This window comes from Canis lupus, chromosome 10, assembly GCF_048164855.1.
Source record: "Canis lupus baileyi chromosome 10, mCanLup2.hap1, whole genome shotgun sequence".
Classification (NCBI taxonomy): Eukaryota; Metazoa; Chordata; class Mammalia; order Carnivora; family Canidae; genus Canis; species Canis lupus.
This window is the reverse complement of record NC_132847.1, coordinates 18,432,778-18,455,208: the sequence shown is the minus strand read 5'-3', so window position 1 is coordinate 18,455,208 and position 22,431 is coordinate 18,432,778. Positions and strand designations below refer to the sequence as shown.

General features: G+C 39.3%; 1 protein-coding gene across 2 annotated transcripts in view; it reads right to left on the bottom strand.

Moving 5' to 3' along the window:
• Window positions 1-18,269: 18,269 nt before the first annotated feature.
• SLC12A2 (solute carrier family 12 member 2) overlaps window positions 18,270-22,431 on the bottom strand; it is a 112,828-nt gene continuing 108,666 nt past the window's right edge. For both annotated transcript variants that reach the window (XM_072840873.1, XM_072840874.1), the window contains one exon: window positions 18,270-21,180. In XM_072840873.1, coding sequence (XP_072696974.1) covers window positions 21,045-21,180 — 136 coding nt within the window. In that variant the 3' untranslated portion in view covers window positions 18,270-21,044. The remainder of the gene's footprint in view (window positions 21,181-22,431) is intronic.

The window sequence follows — 22,431 nt, the reverse complement described above, 5'->3', positions numbered from 1 at the left end:
GTATGAGTGGGGGAGGGGCAAAGGGAGAGAGAATCTCAAGTAGACTCTGTGCTGAGCTCAGAGCTGGTCTCACAGTGCTCCATCTCATGACCCTGACATTATGACTTGAGCTGAATGAAATCAGGAGTCAGATGCTTAAACCAACTGAGCCACCCAGGTGCCCCCATAGTACACTTCAGTTTTATGGTGGAACTTTCTTTGCCCAACAATAGATCCTAAACCCCTCACCTGTCTTAACTAGCATAGTTTTTCAGAGCCACAAACTGTGAATTCAGTGTGTCATGGCCACTACCCTCCTCTACCCTCCTCTTCCTCCTACTAGTCAAAAATTCCCTCTTTGCCAATGTTCAGTTCTAGAGCCTATAATTTGTGGAACCAAGATGATGGGTGGTGAGGAGTAAGACTGGAAGGCTTTGGAACATGGTTGAGTGATTGATATTGGAAAGGGCTCAGACTGGCAATAGGAAAAAAAAAAAAAAAAAAAAACGGAACCTAAGAAAGAATCAGTGAAAAGATGGTCTTGGGGTCATGTTAAAAATGTGGAGGAAGGATGGTGAGTGGCTTCTCAGGGAGCTAACCTGTTCATGAAGTAGTAAGAATAAGAGATACAGAAAGATAGTTTTAGGAAGTTTTACTGTGCTTAAGAACGAAGGAGCTCTTAACAAAGATTTGAGAGCTAGCAGAAGAGATTGAGATTGGTTTTCTAATAATTTTTTAGATTTCAGAATGACACTTCTTTGAATGAGTCTCTCCATGGATACTGTGTTTTAAAAACTGCCTAACTTTATTTTGATTATACTATATGCTTCATATCTTCACTTTTTAAAAAGATTTTATTTATTTAGTCCTGATAGATATAGCAAGGGGGGTGGGTGTGCAGAGACACAGGCGGAAGGAGAAGCAGGCTCCATGCTGGGAGCCCGACGTGGGACTCGATCCCACGGCTCCAGGATCACGCCCTGTGCCAAAGGCAGGCACTAAACCGCTGAGCCACCCAGGGATCCCCCATATCTTCACTTTTAATCAATGGCTAATGCTGTTTAAAATTTAGATGTCATGATTTATCTAATAATTCCTAAATTTGTTGAACACTTAGGATGTTTCTAATTGTTAAGTCACTAGAGTGAATATCTTTTTTGTTATATTTCTAGCATATCCCTTCTTTTGTCAAATCTTAACTTTTTCTTTTTTTGCCATATTGCTCCAGATCTTTTGTTTTTAAGAAAATTTAGGGGCACCTGGGTAGCTCAGTGGTTGAATGTCTGCCTTTGGCTCAGGTCATGATCCTGGGGTCCTGGGATCGAGTCCAACATCAAGCTCCCCACAGAGAGCCTGCATCTCCCTCTGCCTGTGTCTCTGCCTCTCTCTGTGTCTCTCATGAATAAATAAAATTTTTAAAAAATTTAAAAACAGCACAACAATAAAAAGTTTAAAGATATGGTAGAAATCCCTTTTTAAAAAAAATTTGGTTTATTTATTCATGAAAGACAGAGAGAGAGAGGCAGAGACACAGGCAGAGGGAGAAGCAGGCTCCATGCAGGGAGCCCGACATGGGACTCAATCCTGGGTCTCCAGGATCACGCCCTGAGCTGAAGGCAGGCACTAAACCGCTGAGCTACCCAGGGATCCCCAGAAAGCCCATTTTAAATAAAATATTGCAAGCCTCCTCCAGGAAGTAACCCATAGTGTGAATTTGGTGTTCTTCCTGGACTGACTTTATGCTTCTATAGATGTATGTATAAAAAGGCAGTATGTAATATTATTTAGCATTTAAAACTTTTCCTAAATGTCATCACACTGTGTATACAACTTTTTTGTGTGCTTGTATCATGTAATTTAATTTAAATCATATTGTTGAAAGTTAGTTTGACACATGTAACTCTGATTCATTTATTTTAATTATTTATTATATTTATTACATTTCACTTATCATTTCAAGATGTTGGTAGTGAGGAGGAGGTTTTCAGGGAACCAAGTCTGTAATATTACCAGCCCTAGAAGTCCTCATTTTCACATACAGTTTTTAACTTCTTTTGCATTATGTCCTTCAGGAAGAAAAACCAAAAAAACCAAAAATCAACAACAATAAAACAAAAAACAAAACTCCATGAGCAAAGATTATGAGATAAACACTTTTATGTGCAGGGCCACAATTTACATTGTGGTGATGTGCTCACCAAGATCCTACTGGTAGATACTAACATTATCATTGCTTCCCAGAACAGCTATAAAAATAAATCAGATTCACTACAAACACATTAGCATATGTGATTATCATTTGAAGATGTTTCCTAATTTAGTGGATATAAATGGTACTTCAAATTTGCTTTAATTTGTACTTTTTTAAGTTTGCAGTAGAGAGACTTTTCTCCCCCCAGATAATTACTTGCATTTGCTTTCTTGTAAACTGGCATTTAAAAAATTTTGAGGGATCTGTATATTGGCTCAGCTTTTTGTGACCTCTCAAGGAAATGGCTACTTCAGTTGGACTTGAATATTTTTCAATGCCAAATGCACTTTTAATCCATACTCGGGGACTTGGTGAGAGGAGGCAAGAATAACTTCTTCAAGATCAAAGAGAGGTGGATGCTTTACATGGAAAGGCACCCTACGTTGTCACTGTTGTTGACCTAAAGTCAAGACAAGCCCAGTGGGTAACATTGATTGCAGATTTAATTCATTTTAACAAAATCCATAGAGAATCAGTCTTGTACAAAGAACTGTCCTAAGGCAATGGGGAGATAAAGAGCTTATACTCTCTCATATGTGGCAGAAGAAAGAGAAGAATTACTTAAATAAAAGACAGAAGTGTCTTTCTTTCTCTTTCTTTCTCTCTCTCTCTCTCTCTCTCTCTCTCTCTTTTCTTTTCTGGTTCCTTTTCCAGCCACAAAGGACAGAAAGAAGTTAGAAAAAGAAAGAGAGAAGGCCACCTATCTGCTCTCAGGAAGCTGGCTGCCTCCCCAACACCAGTGAGGGAGGGAATTCCTCCTTGGTGGTAATGGGGGGTCCAAGGTTTTCCTGACCTTCAGACCCATGCTCAGTACTAGGGCTGCCCTTCCACAGAACTCCCAGTTTGGGGGCCTTCCTGGAAGCTTTTTACCCATTCAGTAGGGTGTCCCTGTGACCTGACAGTGATGGTAACACAGAAACACTCTATCTGCCAGCTTGTGGATTGAGCATGGCTTATCTCTTCTACCTCAGGCTTCTGCCCTGAACCCTGGATTTCCTTGCTTAGTGATGGTTCCTCTTAGTGCCAGCTTGGCCTTCAACTTGGGTTTAATGTTTTATCTATGCTTTCTCTGCCATCATCACAGATAGTTTATAGAGATGAATATACTCATGTACATATTGCTAAATAATACAAAAAGCTTCTTTATAATCCTCATGTACAACAATAATAGGATTTCTAATTCTCAAACAGACATGGACTCATTAGAAAATGCAAGTTGTAATAGGGGAGAACTCTAAGGAATTCTCTAACCTCTCCCTACTACAAATTATTATGAAATAGCCTACAACCCTCCATCTCCTTTGGGCAAGACACAGGGAGACTTGTATTCCAGCTGTGAACCAAGCAAGCCCTTAACAAGAGATGTGACAACCAAAACAGAGGTACTATTATCTCTACTTACTCATTCTCCATCTCTATCTGCCATGCACATATGAATAAGAATTAAGATAAAATACATTTTTCATTTAAGTGGAGCTCACCATTCAAATTTGACTCAAGAGTAAGATGGAGAATTTTATAACCATTCTTCAAGTTAACAGACACTACTAATGCATGCAATATATTTGTCATAGTCTTACTGAAGTATGAAAACATAGTTGAAACAGTTTTTAAATAAAAAAAAATTATGACCTACAGCAGAGAGCAATTATAAAGAAATTTTTCAACATTCAAGCCAAGTAATGGACCGCCCTCACTGGCCTTAACTCCAATGTTTAGATAGATGCCAAGTACAGCACATACTCTTCTGAATTTCCTTTACTTCAACTTTCATTATGTTTATTACAAAAATGCAATGCCAAATTGGCCTCCATAGCTATTGGCCCTGCAATTTAGAGTTTATATAGTTCCTAAGATAGTGTAAATTATTTGCCATAAATTTTCCAAACTATCTTGGGTGGGGGGCAGTTTCATTTTCCATACATTTTAAAATTAAGACTTTTTTTTTTTTTAAAAAAAAGGTTCTTCAGTTGGTAAGTTATCATATTTACTTAGGATTGGTACTAGAATTTCATCTCTTGAGTTTCAGCTCAGTCAGGACCAATTCTCTGAGGTCCTCCTTCTATGTCATTATTTGGGATAATGTTTCCATGCGCTGTTCTTGCTTTCCAGCAGACATATCAGGACAGTACCTCTGTCAAGCCTGCTGAGCTTCTCAGGACAACACTTCATGACTGGCGGTCAGAAGACTAGGTTCTTGTCCCAGATATGCAATTTACTGAGATTAGGCCCACGTTAACCAGTTAGCCAATATAGCTTCAGTTTCCTGCACCTGAAAATGTAGATAAAAACACCCACCTTGCACACACCCCCAAGATGAGTGGGGATCAAATAAGATCACATGAAAGCTCTTTGTATACACCATTAAATATATTTTTAAATCCCAATCTTCAGGGAAGCCAGGTATAGCACAGTGTAGAGAAAAAGACTGGTTAGCATTCTTTCAGTTGCAAGTGCCAAGAATACAACTCCAGCTGTTTTAAGATTAATAAAAATATACTGGCTCAATATCCAAAAATCAATTGTATTCCCATATAGTTGTAATGAACTATTTGAAAATAAAATTAAGGAAATAATTCCATTCACAATAGCATCAGTAAGAATAAAAATATTTAGGAAAAGTTTTTTTTGTAAAGACATTATTTGAGAGAGAGAGAGAGAGAGAGAGAGAGAGAGCATGTACATGTGTATAAATGAGTTGGGGGAGGGACAAAGGGAGAAGGAAAGAGAGAATCTCAAGCAGATTTGTCAATGAGTGCAGAGCTCTGACATGGGCTCTATCTCATGACCCTGAGATCATGACCTGAGCCAGAATCAAGAGTTGGACATTCAATCGATTGAGCCATGCTGGTGCCCAAATACTTAGAAATAAATTTAACAAAAGAAATGCAAAACTTATACTCTGCAAACTAGAATCCTAACTGATGTCTTTATGGGAAATGATGACTGATTCCAAAATTTATATGGATTGCAAGTGACCCCAAAAAACTAAAACAATCTTGAAAAATAATTCAAAAATAAGAGGAATCACACTTCCCAGTTTCAAAAATTACTACAAATCAACAGTAAATCAAGATACCATGGTACTGGAACAAAGACAGATTAATGGAATAAAATTGAGAGTTCACAAATAAATACATATGTTTATGGTAAACTGCTTTTCAACAAGGCTGTCAAGGCTATTCAATGGGGGAAAGGATAGAGCTGGGACAACTGGATAGTCACATGCAACAGAATAAAACTGAACTCTTAGCTTACAACATATACAAAAGTTAACTCAGATGGATCAAATATCAAAGCTAAAACTATAAAGCTATTAGAGGAAATTACAGTGGTAAATCTGACTTCAGATTTGGCAACATATTTTCTTTTAAGTAGGTTCCATGTCTAATGTGGGGGTTGAACTCATGACCCTGAGTTCAAGAGTTGCATTCTTCAATTTGACAAGCACAAGCAACAAATGGGGTGCCTGGGTGGCTCAGTTGTTGTATTCAACTCTTCTTGTTTTTTAAAAGATTTTATTTATTTATTCATGAAAGACACAGAGAGAGGCAGAGACATAGGCAGAGGGAGAGGCAGGCTCCCTGCAGGGCACCTGATATGGGACTCCATCCTCCAACCCCCAGGATCACGACCTGAGCCAAAGGCAGATGCTCAACTACTGAGCCACCCAGGTGCCCTGTGTCCAACCCCTGATTTTGGCTCAAGTCATGATCTCAAGATTGTGAGATTGCTCCCTGCACTGGGCTCTACATGTAGGTTCCATGCTCAGCATGGAGTCTACTTGAGACGCTTTTTCCCTTTGTCCCTCCCCCTGCTCATGTGTTCTTGTTCTCTCTAAACAAATAAATAAAAAAAATTTTTTTTTAAAAAAAAGCACAAGCAACAAAATGAAAAGAAAAAGGTAATTTGTGCCTCATTAAAATTAAAAACTTTTTAAATCAAATGACACTACCAAAAAAGTGAAAAGACATCTCATGGAATGGGGGAAAGTAGTTATAAATCATGTATGTGATAAGGGACAGTAACTAGCATACATAAACCCTCTTGTAACTCAATAATAAAAAGACAAATATCCCAATTAAAAATGGGCAGAAGTTCTGAAGCGATGTTTTTCTAAGAAAAACACTTTTTTAAAAAGATTCTCCAATAAGTTTATTTAGCAAACTTTCTTTATTTTACGTTTTATTGGATTATACTGTTATAAAGAGAAAAATGTATACGATTTTGAATCACTGAACCATTTATCATTTTAATAGGAGTTCAGATACACTTTATTTCTAATTAACCTTCAAATTGCAGCAGCTCATGAATTTAGTATAAGTATTCCTGCCATTCCATCCCACTCTGTCACTGAGTCAAAGAGTTCATGATATATATACAAAACACACACCTAAAGAGACACAAGCCTTTGTAAAGTAAACACATTTTTTTATAATGTAAATAACTATTCCTTTTTGGAACTTTCTATATCCAGTTCATGTCTTTTCTGAAATTGGGATATTCACATTTTAATTAGACATAATGTTTATAAAGCAAAGCATTTATCTCTTTGAAAACTCAAGTAATTCTTGACAGCAATATTTTTCTTACTGATCTGAAAAGAACAGAGAGTGGAAGGCCAAAGAGGAAAAGTCACTTCAAATGATCAGAACAGAAGAAGACTGAAAAATAATATGTTTAACGTAGGGAGAAAAAATTTAAGTGTAGATTCCATAGAAAATATTGATATTCAAAGGAAGAGCTTTGGACCCATTGCCAAAAACAGATTTTTCTCAGTTAATGAAAACCAAGACATTGTCTTTGAAGTAAGAATGAAAGGGTTGTACAATTTAATTTCTATATAAATGACCGTTTGAATACACAAAGTATCAAATATAAACAGTAGTGTAGAAGAAAATAAATTGGCAGAAATAATTACTCAACCAGTAGCAATAATTAAGACTACCATTTAAAAGATCTTCTATACATAAAAAATGAAAAAATATTGTTATAGAATTTTACAGCACACAACTTAATTCAATCCTAATTCATTACTATTATACTTCTTTCTTCTTCAGTATTAGTGGGCCCACATTATCTCCTGTCAATTCATTGTGTTTATTATGTGAACCATCACAGGCAGGAAATGTCTTAGAACGCCAACACCTACAGCTCCTCCTTGGAGCTGGAAGATTTCACATGAAGTTGTACAAAAACAGACAATGATGGATGGATGGATGGATGGATGGATGGATGGATGACCAAGATTTTTGGCCCCTAGCTAGATTCCCTTCCTGCCACCTGGTAGTTACAGGGACAGCTGCTGATACCCTGCTTTTCACTAAATGGTACGCAGGGAGTGGGGGATGGTGGCAGAGGGTACACTGAGGGCTGGAGGGGGACAACAGCCACTGGGTGAGCCGTTAATGGTTTATACTATTGTTTACTCTTCTGTGATTAAAAGTGCTTCAACCCTCAAAAAAAAAAAAAAAAAGGCCAATAAGCACATGAGATGATGCTTGACAACATTATTCATTAGAGAAAGGCAAAACAGAACCACAATGAGATATCACTTCATACCCACTAGGATGGCTAGAGTAAAAAAGTCAGATAATAACAAATGGTAAAGGAAAAATCAGAACCCTCATACACTGCTGGTGGGAATGTAAGATAGTGTAGTCACTTTGGAAAATAGTCTGGGGAATGTAAGATAAGTGTAGTCACTTTGGAAAATAGTCTGGCAGTTCCTCAAACAATTAAACATACAGTTAGTGTATGCCTCAGCAGTCCTATTCTAAGGTATATATTCAAGAGTAATGAAAACCTATGTCTACCCAAAAGCTTGTACATGTATGATTATAGCAGCATTACTGACAATAGACAAAAAAGGAGGAACAATCCAAATGCCAATCAACTTATTAGTGGGTTAACAAAATGTGGTTCATCTGTATAATGGAAGATTATTTGTCCATAGAAAGGAATGAAGTACTGATATGCAATACAACATGGATGAACCCTGAAAATATTATGCTAAGGAAAGAACTTGGACACAAAATATTATATATTATATGATCCCATTCATAAGAAATATCCAAAATAGGCAATTCTACAGAGATAGAAAGAGGATTCATGGTTGCTTCACCATTAGCATTGGTACCTAGGGTCCATTCTAGTCCCCTAGGACAATGAGGGCTAAGGGCTTCACATCTGTGTCTCCCTCTGTCTTCCCCAGTGATCTGGCCTGCCATGCCAAGAGAGGTTTGCTGACTTGTCTTTGGCCACAGGAAACCTCTGCCTCACTCAAGCCTGGCATGCAGCTTCCCTGTCTTGTGGCCTTGCACTGTAGGCTAGTTGCCACTTGCCCTTACTGTGCCCCTTTTCCTTGATGAGAGCTCATAATTTCCTTCTCTTCCTCTCTCATGTTGATGGAGCTGACCCATTCCTGGCTTTGGGGTTGATCACATGCCTCTAGCCTGGCTAGTCAAAGTGATTGGTACAAAACCAACATGGTCCCAGATAGGCCAATGGTAGACAGCCAGCCGCAGGTATTGCTGGGCCTTTTGGGAGACAAGTGTGTTTTTGGTCTGAATTTGCTAAAGTGATTGTTATGGACTGACCGTCTGTGTCTCCCTCCAAATTCGTATGTTGAAGTCCTAGCTCCTAATATGAACTTGGGTATCACCCGATGCCCTCATTTGAAAAAAAAATTTTTTCCATGAAAGGAGCCCTCCCCATAGCTCATTTGAAAAAAAAAAAATTAAAAACTAGTCTATAAAGGCAGATATAAGGCAACTTGATATGAGGATCAAAATGGATTTCGCATCGGGGTGCCTGGCTGGGTCAGTTAGTGGAGCATACAACTCTTAATCTTTGGGGTTGTGAATCTGAGTCCCACATTGGGTGTAGATATTAGAAATGAAATCTTTAAAAATATAGATTTCACAGAACTAGATGGGGAAGAAAATCCATTTGCTGTCATAATCTCCCTCAGCCTCACTTTATGTATTATCAGTAATGATGATTATGATGATAGATATATTAATTGGTTGGAAGAATCTTTTCACACTGTAAAAGTGTCTCAAATCATCACAATATATACCTTAAATATCTTGTAATTTTAGTTGTCAATTATATCTCAATAAAGCTGAAATTAAGAAAATAATCTCCTAGAACTGTTTTCAAGTTTCAATATGAAAATGCAGCACCATTTGTCAATGCAGAGATCAGAAGTGACACACACCACAGTCACATAAATCAGGTGAGTCATACCGATGTGAGAGGTTCCTGGACCTGAAACAAGGAACTTTCTCTGGAGTTTGACATCTCAAGAGAGAGGGAATTAAGTAGCAAACTCTCACCTCCTGTAGGAGTTCTCATTAGTGCAAAGCTCTGGAGTCCATCACGTCACCGTATGAACCGTGGCTACATCTGTTTTAGACCCTGGGCCACTGGGAACCTCAATCTTGCCTTCTGTAAAATGAGACTAGTCCTAGCCAAGCTGGAATATTCTAAGATTCGATAATAATAATGTAAAATACCTGGCACCTAGTGTATTCAATTCATCTAGGTCTTACCCCTTCCCTTTCCCTCATTTTCATGGCAAGAATAGCCCTGGGGCCTCCGGCAAGAATTCTACCCCAAATTATTTCCCCGGTAGGGGTTTGGTTACTCGAAATCGGACGTCACTAAATTCCTCTGCCGGGGTCCATGCCACCCTGAGAAAAGCTGGACACTTTTTCTAACCTTAGGGATGCAAAAATGTGCTAAAAGGAGAAGAAACTCTCCTTCTCCTCGGTCAGTTCACGAGGGCAGGACCGGGTCTTGCATCCTGAAAAAGGGAACAGAAGGCTCTGTTCGAGTCCCCGAAGTGGCCGGGCCCCCGAGCCACGAGGGGGAGCCCCGCCCCGCCCCCCCGCGGGCCCCGCAGCCGCGCATCTCCCCGGCCCGCGCCCCCGGATACAACTCGAGTCGGAATAAGGAAGAAAGTCTGTTTTTAAAAGTAGGAAACATCTTCATGTCACATTCTTCTCTTCAAAACAGATAGATAAAATAGATCAAAGGGTGAAACTTGAGAAATGTCAAACCAGGCAGAAGGGAACGGCCGAGGCCGGGACTGCAGGTGCGGCGGCCGCCGGAGGCCGCGGGGAAGGAGGCGGAGGGCGGAGGCCGAGGCGGAGGCGGAGCCCGAGCCCGCCCTGCAGGCCCCCCTCGCGCCGGCCGCGCCGCACCGGGGATCCCCGCTCTCCGCCGCGCACCGCGAGGGTCGCCAGGCCGGAGTCACCCGTCCCGGAAAAGGACCGCGCAGCAGACCCGAGGTTTCGCGACAAACGAGCAGTTGTCCCCATCGCGGCCTTCCGGGCGCAGAGTTTTCTCAAAACAGGGGACACCTGCGAGGCCGAAAGGCTCCCTCAGCCTCAAAGAACAAAAACCAGCAGGAGCGTTTAAAGGGCATTTACGGTAACAGCCGGGGCCTGAGCTCGGCGGAGCGGGCGACTAATCCCTTAAGCAAACACTTAGGCACCTGGCTAAGCCCCGGCTCCCTTTCCTCCGGGCTCGCACTGGGTTCCTGCACCCCCCCCTCCCCACCCCCTTCCTCCCTCTCCCCACCCCTCCTTCTTCCTCCTCCCCATTGTCTCTCTCCCCACCCCCCTTTCTCCCCCTTTCCCCCCTCCTTCCTCCTCCTCCCCCCTTCCTTCCCCTCCCCCCTTCCTTCCCCTCCCCCCTTCTCCCTCTCCCCACCCCCCTTCTCGCTCTCCCCACTTCCTTCCTCCTCCTCCTCCTCTCCCAACCCTTCCTTCCTCCTCCTGCCCCCTCCCTCCCCCCACCCCCTTCCTCCTCCTCACCCCCCTTCCTCCCTCTCCCCACCGCCTCTTCCTTCTCCTCCTACCCCCTCCTCCCCCATCCCCTTCTTCCTCCTCCCCACCCCTCTTTCTTCTCCGCCGTGGGAGGGGCCTTTGAAAGACGACTTCAGAGAGGACACCTGCCCCCCTCCTCTGCCCACCAGCTGCTCTCCCCGCTCCCTCCCCAGCTTCTGTCTCCCGGATCCCTCCCCCGCTCAGTCAGTTCTTCTCCCCACTTCTGGTTCCACCCGCTCTCCCCATCCCTCCCCAGCCCCCCCCCACAGCCTCCACCTCCCCTCGACCACTCTCCACCTCCTTGCTGCCGACCACTGGCTCCCCTGCAGATTCTCTTTTTCTTCCAGCGCCCAGGCTCTTCCACCTGGTCTAGGCCAATCACCCCCGAGGCTGAGGCTGAGGCTGCGCAGCAAGAGTCTCAAGGTTCCGCTCACCTCTCCGAGGCTCAGCCTCTGAAATACTACGTGGCCTGGCCCATCTGGGCTTCAGTGTTAGGACCCCCTTAAGGGCTGGGTTCTTGGGCATGTGCTTTCTTCACCAGGTGATGGTTTCCAGGCTTCCTGGTCTCATGTCACACTGTACCTAATTTTTCTCTGAGGTGGAAGTAAGGGTCCTTGGCAAGGACATCGCTTAAGATCTGGAAGCCTGTTCTGTTATGTAAAAGGGGGATAACAATAGAAACTAGCTTATTGGAGATTTGGGGATTAAGTGAGATGACACATGGAAAATTTGCCAACTATTACTGTGAGGTCCTTCATGATAGGCACCCATACCCATTGGTTTCTTTGCATTCAGCTCAAACTTGGCAGACAGAAAAGGTATCGATGTGTAATTTTAAATTCAGTAATAGCCAATAGTGGTGACCTTTTATTCCAGCAAATGTTTTTCTAGAGCATTTCCAAAAACAAAAAACAAAAAACAAAAAACAAAACAAAAAACCTGCTTCACTTTTCTTGGATTTTGGCTTGCTTCCCAATTAGTTTATTTACTACCACAGATGGCTGTGAATTCCTCTAGGACAGGGGCCATGTCCTCCTATTCCTTTTTATGACCCTGGAACGGTACTTGGGATGGAGTAATTCAAATATTTGTAATATTAATTATTTGTCTTTATTTTTTTTAATTAATTATTTGTCTTTAGAGGTCACTTATAGTCAGAAATGGTCCAATAGTCTAGGAGAGGAGATACAAAAGGGAGTATGAGAGGACCCCATCATACTGCCAGTGACTAGGCCCATTGCCCCGCCATTCTGTGTGCATTTTCTTAACCAGAACCAGTAAGGAGGTGATCCATTAATACATTTTGGACAAGTGATCGACATACCTAGTAGAAAATCAGACCCTGTTTTTAAGCAAGTTGATTCTATTCATTTGCCCCATAAATATTTACTGACAACCTAGGAAGTGCCAGGCACTAGCTAAGTATTAGGGAGACAACCACAAATAAGTATTCACTGAATGAATAACTACTTATTAAATGATTCTTTCTTCACAAAAATAAATGACCCTTTCTTCAAATAATGATATCCTAATGATTAGCATGAAGGAAACACATTAACAAACAGAAACAGTAGTGATTTTAAGTTTGGCCTCAAGAACTCAAGCACACATGAAACAGTTTACAGCAGACAAATCATATTAGTGTGTGGTTGTTAAAACTGGAGAGCCCTAATCTATGTCACCAGTTCATGAAGCTGCATTCACAAAAGGCTCCATGCCTTAATTTCGTGTATCCACTTCCCTGTCATCATCAGGCAGGCTTCCCCTTTAAATAATTGATTTTTTTCATTGCTTCATTCATTTAAAAATCCTGTATTGAAACCCACTATCCCCAACTAAGATAAGGTACTGGAGATATGAAAGTATTAAGGAAATTACTCAATCTAATTGGGAAATCGAATAACAATGGGACAGCCTCAGAGAACAAGTAGGAGGGCTATAGAAGGAATCTGACAATGGGTAAAGCAGGAAACCAAGCAGGTTTGGGAAAAGGTGTGTGTAGGGGATGAGATATTCAAATAGGAATTAAACATAAAATACTGGGATCTGGAAGTTGTGACAATTAGCTATGGAACCAACAAAATAAGGTACCAATAAAATCATTGGGACCAGAACCTTCTTGGGAGACAGTACTTAAATTATGTTCATTTCTTTCCATGGTTACTGTTTGAGCTTTCTATTTCTTACTGTGTCGATTTTAATAATCCTTCATTAAATTTCAATCCCTATGCATTGAATTTTGAATTTTGAATTTTTTTAGCGATTAAGTAGAGCATGCTTGTATAATTTCAAAATCTATATATTTCATATATTCCTTTCCTTTTTTTACATTTTTTCTCATTTCTTGATTGGATTTCTATTTCCTACCAGAGACACTATTTGAATGCATTCCTCACTTCCATTAATTTTCTGTTGTTATGGCTGAAGAAACAAATGTGGACATGCAATGCTCTGTGTTTTAATTCCCCCCTCCCATTAGAAGTAACCTATATCACAGGGAATTTTTTTTCATAATGCTATAAAAGTACACCATAAGGTATTGACCTATAGAGATACTCATTCATTTCCAAAAGATACCACTATCTTGCACACAGCAAGGAAGGAAGTGTAGATAAAGGAAAAGTCATGTTCATACCTCCAACAGGCTTAAGTAATTCCAAACGTCAAAGTAACTCTTCTATTTGTAAAACCATGGCACAAAATTAGCTCCTTGGCAGAAAGCTGCGCACCAAGCTCAGGTTGCACGGAGAGCTGACATGTTCTGTTGGATGAACCTGTACTAGAATAACTGAGAAACAAGAGCTATCTCTTGGACTCTGGGGCTCAAAGTCAACAGCCCCAAGATCAAGGGTTGCATGCTCTAACTGAGCCAGCCAGGTGCTCTTGAACTTTTAAAAAGTGACCTGGAAGAAAGTCATCGGTATAGCTCCATGAAAGGGATATGATTTTCTGTTTACTACAGGAGGCCATGTTTCTTCAGAGAAGTTCAGGAGGATAAAAGTACTGGAAGGCGCCCCTGGGAGAGGAAATGGAAATACAGAGACTTTCCAGAGGCTGACCCAGTTTCCTGACCTGACTCCACTGCTCACTGTGATCACAGCTCCTCTAAGCCTCACTCCTCAACTCTACCATGAGGATAATCATAGTTCCCACTCCAGAGGGGTGTGGTGAGAGTTAACTAAGGTAAAACATGCAAATAGGTAGCAAATGGGAGTCCTCTTTTCTCCCCCATTTTTCCTGAATTAGGAATAAGACAATACTCAACCCATCAAGGCACCGTGAGTGACTCCATCTTCTCCCTCAACACACAGGATAACCTGTCACTCAATCCCATTGATTTTTTTCCTCCCAAACATCTCAGATTACTGACTCTCTCCCATTTTAGTCTAGGGACTAGTATCTTCCCAAAGAGAAATTAATCCTGTACCATGCTTCTTAGATTTGTCGGACTTGGTATTCAAGGATAATAAGGTGGAGCTGTGGAGAATTTAATGCAATATAATAGAGAAGGTTAACCAGATTGCTTTCAATTATTTTAGAAAAAGTATACTCTGCCTGTTTTGGTGAGGGAAGACTCCGCTGTTGCATTTCTAAATGGTTATTGCATTTCTAGATGGTGTAGGAAAAGCAGACACTTCTGTGACCTAGAGCCTACTAGCTGAGGTTTCTGCATTTTCCTGAGGGCCATGAAGACTCATTGTCAAGGAAAGGGAAGAGAAAGAAGAGCTGGTTCTCATTCTAGGGCTGGGGAGATCCTGCTTTGTGGTGTGAGCGGGAGTTCCAGAGAGGTACAACCCTAAGGAGAAAAGACAAAACAGGTGCCAGAAATGGAGTTACCATGGACAAGGAGGTTAGGAATGCTCTGCCAAGTGCCCTCTGAACACACACTTTGAGTTGGGCATGGCTGTGTGATTACTGGGTTGGGTACAAAGTGAGGAGAGAAGAGATACTAAGCATTTAGCTGTAGAGTGTTGGGAACCTAGTAAGGGTAATAGCATGCTAAGTTTGGCCTGTTCAACTGTCCACCTTTGAATCAACTGCTCAGCCAAGTTAGCCCAGATCAGGAGCAGCAGCCAGCCTTGGCAGTGTGAACATCTGAAGCCCTTCCCTCATTTCCTGGGCCACATAAACCCCAGGCTCTAAGGGCAAACCCAAGGGAGAGTATAGTCTCTTCATATGACATATATGGAGTTATTCTTGCTACCAACATATTGCATTTCCACTCCAGTCATTGCCAAAATTGGGCTGTTTCTTTTACAGAAGGCACTGGGCACTCTGCGTGGTGACAGTATACCTGAAGAGTCAAGCCTAAAGAGGTGAACCAGAGAGATGGTAGAGAGACAGGGCTCTAAGGACGCTACTGAGTCTCCGCTTTCACAGCGTCCCTCAACTCAGCTCTCTTCCTGGACTTCCCTTTTTTGTTTGCCTGCTCTGGGTTCTATTCCTGCCACTGACAAACATTTAACTAATAAAAAAGGAAAACTGTGAGGAATTTGGAAGAGAGGTCATTCCTTAACCTCACAGCCAGCATCAGGGGAGATGGAGACATGTATACTGTGTGGAAGAAAGGTAGTGGGGCATGTGTAAAGGACAAAGGCAACCATCAAGAGGGCAGGGTCATCCTGAGAAGCAGTGGAGGTCAAGGGAGGAATTTCACACAGAACAGGGATTTGGCAGTACAGAGGGGTTTAACTCCAATTCTGAATCACACCACTGTTCTTGTGTTTCAATACATAATACACCTGTGCTTTGTTACTATCAATTTTCTGAAAAGAGCCCACGTGTGAAATTTGTCCAGAACACTGAACTCACAGGTGCATCAACAGTAAACAAAGGATTATCGTTACTAATGGGAAAGTTGCAGATTACCTGAAGGATGGAGGGTATACCTCTGAGACTGGTACCATGTAGCTAAGAGTTGCTTATTATGATTAAAAAAAAAAAAAAAAAACTTTTAAAATTCAGAGAAAATTTAATTCCCGTCCTCACAATCCACTGCTTCCCAGAGGGAAGTATAGGTGTAAGTAAGAATTTTAGCCATGAAGAGGCCAATCTTTCCCAATTCTCGAATCTTTCTTGGAGCCTAACTTTCCACGCTTCCCCCACCCCCTTTTCCCAAATTATCCCTGTCATCTTTTAAATTTAACTAGTAAAGTTTCTTAGGAACTTGGGAGTCTTCTAGACTTCCATTTTCTAGACTTCTGCAAAAATGTTGTGGGCTTAAAATAAAAATAGCCTGTGGCTTGTGGATCATTCGGATAGCTCCTATAGCTCCCTTTTCAAATTGTGACTACCTCCTTAAAAAATGGCTTAATGGAGGCTAAAGGTATGTATCAAAGGACGAGTAGAATTATCTCTCACAGAAGTAGTTGTTATAGGCCTCTATGTGTACTATATGTAAATCAAGAACACTGCTTGCTTCATTTCAAAACTTTTTTGATCTGTTACTAGAGATATGATGCGTAAAACGACCCTGTAAACTGCTTCCTTTTAGACTGGGTAAGTGAACACTTCTAGCACAAGATCTCCATGTTTCTCCCCGCCCCCAACCCCAAAAGCTTCAGCAGTTATCTAATGACTGCTAATAAAATTTTTGACCAGGTCTGAGTCATGAGCCTCTACATTTGCGTTTGGTATCCACGGATCACTGATCCTACTCTGTGGATTAAAAAATCTATTTTCCTTTGCACTGTGATCAGAACATCTTGGTAATCCGCATTCATATCTGAGAAGAGTGGAACCAAGGGTATGTGGGGATGAGATATTTGTTTCTGGGGATGAGTTCCTGATTTAGGAGTATAGCAGGCTCAGGTAAACCTGCACATTAGAGGATGACAGATTCAGAGGCCTTCACATTTTCCCTAAAACAATACTTTCTAACTCTTGTCTAACACAAAATTCAACGGTAAATTCAAGAGTAAAAAATGGGCTCAAGTTCTTAATGCTCCCATTTAATAGTCTATTATTTAATTATTTAATGCCTGTCACATGTGAAAGATGTCTCTGACCACTGTCTCCAGATTCCAAAAAGATCAACAAGACCCTTGGTCTTTAGGTATTTGAGTAGTATACAAAAACAAGGATGTCCAGTTGGTTAACCCAGCAACACAGATTCTGTGTATGTACTACTTAAACAGTCCTTTCTGACAAGTGTTTCCCAGGACTTGTACCATCTTGACGCAAACAGTTAAGTGTTAAACTACCACCTCTTTGCCCTGAACCTACATCCTGTTGACACATAGAATTGCATCAGAGGCATTTTTTTTTTTTTTCCCTGGTGAATGAACAAAAAAATACCTGCTGGCTCAAAGGTGAACTGCATTCCTGGCTTGAAAACCGTTGGATGCTCTGATATTAGGAAATGGCACATTCATAGCTGCATTTGAATTCTAACTCCCCAAAAGAGTAACTAGCCTGAATGGATTTTGGAAAATAAGCAAGAAGCAAAGAACATGCAATGGACACTTACATTAGGTTTCAGATCTGTTAAGCCAGCCTGTAGCCAATCTATTTCTAACTGTAACTTGCATTACCTGAGCACACACGCATTGGCAATATGGGTGACTAGTTTGGAAATGGCCAACCTATCCCAGTGCTCTTCGTTATGGATCAGGCAGCAGTGACTGCATAATAAAGATATCCCTGGAGATGAAAGATCTGGGCTCTGAGCCAACATTCTTCACTGATGTGCCACATGACCTCGGGAAATTCCCTACATTGCTTCAAGTTGCTTTCCCAAGACTAAGAGAGAGAGAAAGTAACTGTCCTACATATATTACACACTAACTATAATGTTCAAACAAGAAAGTGAAAATGTTTTATAAAATTATAAATAGGCATAGCCAAAAAATCTTCTAAAGAAAGACAGGGACTATGGATCCATTTTAGTCCAGTTTCTTCATTCCTAAATGCATGATTTGACCCAAAATAAAGAATTTGATAAGTAAAAATTTTTTTTTTTTTTAAAGTCACAATGAGCAGTATCTTACATGGTTTAATCACACTGGTAAATGTCAACAATGATTATTTCAAAGGCTTAGGAATAATGAAGTTTCAAATAATTTTTCTAAGGTATGAATATTAAGATAAAAGCCACTAAAAAGTTCAGATATTGTGAAATAAGTTATATAAATGAGGGTATATCACAAAGATATATTTATAAATATAAATTTATAAAACAAATAGAAGAGTAGACATTTAGATAGTTTTAATGAAGCCACTTCCTTTATTGCAGTAACCTCTGTACAAAGCAGCAACTGCAATACTCAACGTTAAAACATTAGAAAAGCATTTGTGTGACAGTTATAGTACAGTATTATCAAAATATTACATTTTCAAACTTAGTAGATAAACATCCACCAGAGCTCAAATCTTTAAATTATTTCCATAGTCTTTAAAAATATGTCATGTCAGAAAGCATATAAAAAGAATGTAAAAGGAAACCTAAAATACAAATGAAATAATGTAACAAATAAATATTTGATTTAATTAACCATTAATCAGCTTAACACCACCATTCTCTCTAAACCCAATGAATATTTACCTATAGGAATAATGAACTGTCAAATGCCATTGCATATTTATTTCCAAGTTATCACCAATGATTAGAACGGAAAAAAAAATTGGCATTAAAATAATCAAATTCAGCATAAATAAAATAGACTAGAATAGCTTCAACACTAGCTAGCATCTCTAAGAATTGTTGAAATTTATTAGAGTACTACAACAACCTTGCAAATTTTGACCTGGTGTCTAGTGGTAAGTGAAAGTAATGCATTTTTTAAAAAGTGAAAAGCTTCTTACATTATTTCACAGACAATATTACCCTCCCCCCATTATGCATATTTAGATATATCTTATGTACTTTATACACATATGTATGATGCATGACATTTGGTTCCTGCAGTATAGATCACAATGATGGGTTCCTGAATGGGAAAAACTTAAAAAAAAAAACAAAAAACAAGTGTACCTGTGCACATTTCAAGATAGCAGCACTTAGTTCATGCCCTATTATCCATTTAAAAAGTTCAAACACGGTATTGTTTACTGAACAATATGACATTTCTACTGTCTTTCCCCCAAAACACTACAAAACCTGCAATAAATGGAACAATGTTGTGAGTTATAATGTAGAAAAAAACCCTGGAAAAACAATTACTTCATTTTAACATTCTGAATTCAAAATTATTATCAGATCTCCACTTTTCTATTCATTTCGTTTATGCTCACGCAGCTAAAATACTGCACTATTGACAACAGTAGTGATTCTATAGATATCTATCAAGATTCATGAAAACCTGCATATATTCTTCACCACTGAAATTTATACCAACAAGCTCACTAAACAGTACTGTATGGGATGTGTTTTCCATTTCTCACTGAATGGTTAACTGTGTGAAGTTACATGCCCTTCAAATGATCACCTTTGTTCTCTGTGAAACCTGTATCTTTCAATCTAATTTTGAACTTATGTTTAATAAAACCAAAAAATGTTAGTCGAATGAATCTTGATCACTTTAAAATGCAAAAACCCAGCAACATAAATGTCATTATATATACACACATGCATCTGTGTATGCATCTACACATACATACACACATACAGATATGTAGACATATATCCCTTGAAATGTTTTTAGGAAATCCTTCCTTGAATAAAAAATGAAAAACTTCACATTAATAATTGTATATAAAGCTTTTAGTAACAGTACGTATGCACTGTCAAAATTGTACTAGTAGACTATGATGTCAAAACAGACTTTCCAAAAGCACAAACTGGCAGTTTTTCTTAAACACAAAAGTTTTAAAGTATTAAGAATGGATTAAATTCAAATGTTCAGAATAATCTGTTCAAACCTGAGTATATTAATTAAGACTAAGTGTACTTGACAATTGAATGAATTAAGCCTAAAAACATTTCACTAAGAAACCAGTGGTCCATTTAACCATTTGATGAAACATTAAATATTTTAATGATTTATAAAGGATGTGTATAGTGGAATTCCACATATTGTTTATTGAAATACTCTATTTAATGACATTGCTTTGTCTAATTTTCCTCAAGAAAAATCTTTTAGTATTTCTTAAAAGTCCCTAAAGATTTGAGGAAAACTATAAATTAGGACAGATGTCTCTTCTCACAGATACAAATGATTTTGAGGACTTTGCCTAAAGAATGTCAACAGGAGATTGTTCAGCATGGTATACAGAAGTACTGAACAAATCTTCAACCTTCCCCAAGACTTCAAATAAGAATACAAATAACAGCCAATTAGAGATTTAAAAAAAAAAAAAAAAGGTTTATTGGGTCTTTTTCCCCTAGATCTACATTTTATACATCCCATACAAACCAAACCTTGGGGTCACTTTTTGGTTACCATTTTTTTGTTTTGTTTTTGCATTTTTCATTAACTTGCCCTAATTCTCACCTTTAGTATCTAACAAATACCTTTACAAAAGTAATAGAAAACATACAGTACTCAACACTAATTGGTCAATGGAAGAAGAAAAGCAGTGTCCATTGCATTTTAAGGTGGAAGAGACTAGAAACAAAAAGAACAGCTGAAGGCAAAATTTGACATTCTATAAATTTATAAAAGAGGATATATGGATGAAATTTGGTTAATTTCAGAAGGCACCTCAAGGCTAAAGGCTTTTTGTACTCCTTTCATCAATCACAAAATAACACACTTTTATTGCTATTCAAGTAGCAAAGAAAACTTTACTCTCATGAAATTTAGTCCAACAACAAGGAATCATCATCATTCATTAAGATTGAAATACAGAACTGACTAAAACTGAAGTCTCCATACACATGTCAGTGGAGCAACTTCCTTCTGTGCTTTCAAATTAATGAAACAGTGAAAGAAAAGTCACAGTTCACCATTGTGATGTTAATGTGTCATTGAAGATTTCAGTTACTTCACCAGGCACTCAAGTACCATCTGGAGGGCTTATCCACTGTACTGGGGCATTTAAGAATAGAAGGTAAGGACGCTCTGATGATTCCCACGGACTAAGAGAATTGGTGGTAGGTCCTTTGATAGTGCTTCTAACCATGCCATATAGAGAGCACTAGACACAGCACCTTTCCGTGCAACTGGGAGACTCCTGGTATCCAAAAGAGAAAAGAAATTAGGCAATGCATTTAAGTTGAGAAAAATAAAATGTAATAAAAATTATATATTGAGTCACTAGTAATAGTAACTAAGAAGTACAGTGGTTACACATTATTTTCGAGTGCAGGCAAATTTTAAACATGGGGTAGCAAGGACTATACTCATATCACTATTCCCCTTTTTTCATGTTTGAACAGAAGATTTTTAAAACTTCATAAGAATAGAAATGACTATTTCTATAAACTGCAACATATTTGGTATCTAACATTAAACCTCCCATTCCCTTCTTCAGTTAGGATAGAATTCTTCTAGGAGAAAGGGATGCTTCTACCTGAATTAAGAAAGCAGAAACTACACATGGATAAATGAGATTCAAATATAATTCTATGTATTAATTTTCAATTTTCAACTTCTCTCATCTTTCTGGGCTTTCATTTTTTATTTGTAGATAGTGGTAGTAGTAACCAGCTGCTCCATAGGGTGTTTTTCTCTGGATTTCTGTGTTTTAATGCATTCCATTACAGATATCTGATCATTAGCAGCAAAACTTGAAATTTTCCACTATACTGTTTTTTATTAATCAAAGTAACAATCCTTTGGTATTACTTTATTTCATCTTTTGCCGTATTTTTGGAGGCCTGAGGTGTTTTTACCTATTTAAGGACCCCAGTTCTATGATGGAAAAATTTGGGTTCAAGTAATATCTAACTAATCTGATTTAGTGAATGAAAAACCAAAGAGCACCTATAGTCAATGGAGGACAAAATGTCTGTATATAAAGTTTGTGTGTGGAAACTTAGGAGTACAGATTCAGACAGGAACCACTTTATAATTTGACCCCCCCAAGATAAATTTATGGCATTATTTCTGTAAGGATGTTGTCTGGGGTCCAAACTTTAAGATTTTTTAAAAAATTATTTTAAATACAGTCTAGCCCCAACATGGGGTTTGAACTCATGACCCCAAGATCAAGATCAAGAGTTGGATGTTCTAATTGACTGAGCCAGCCATGTGACCTGCACCTCACCCTGGGGTCCAAATTTTAACTTAAGGACCTTATCTTCCATATATGCTTAGTAGCTATGCTGTAGTGTCCTTAAAGCCAAGGAATTTTTAAAAGGTGGGGAAAAAGATCGAGGAAAAATTCTAGAATAAACTATTATGATAAAGAATTACTTAGATTCATATAAGCTTAAGGTTAGAGTTTTTTCTTTCCTCCTATCTTAAATGATTTCTCCATATG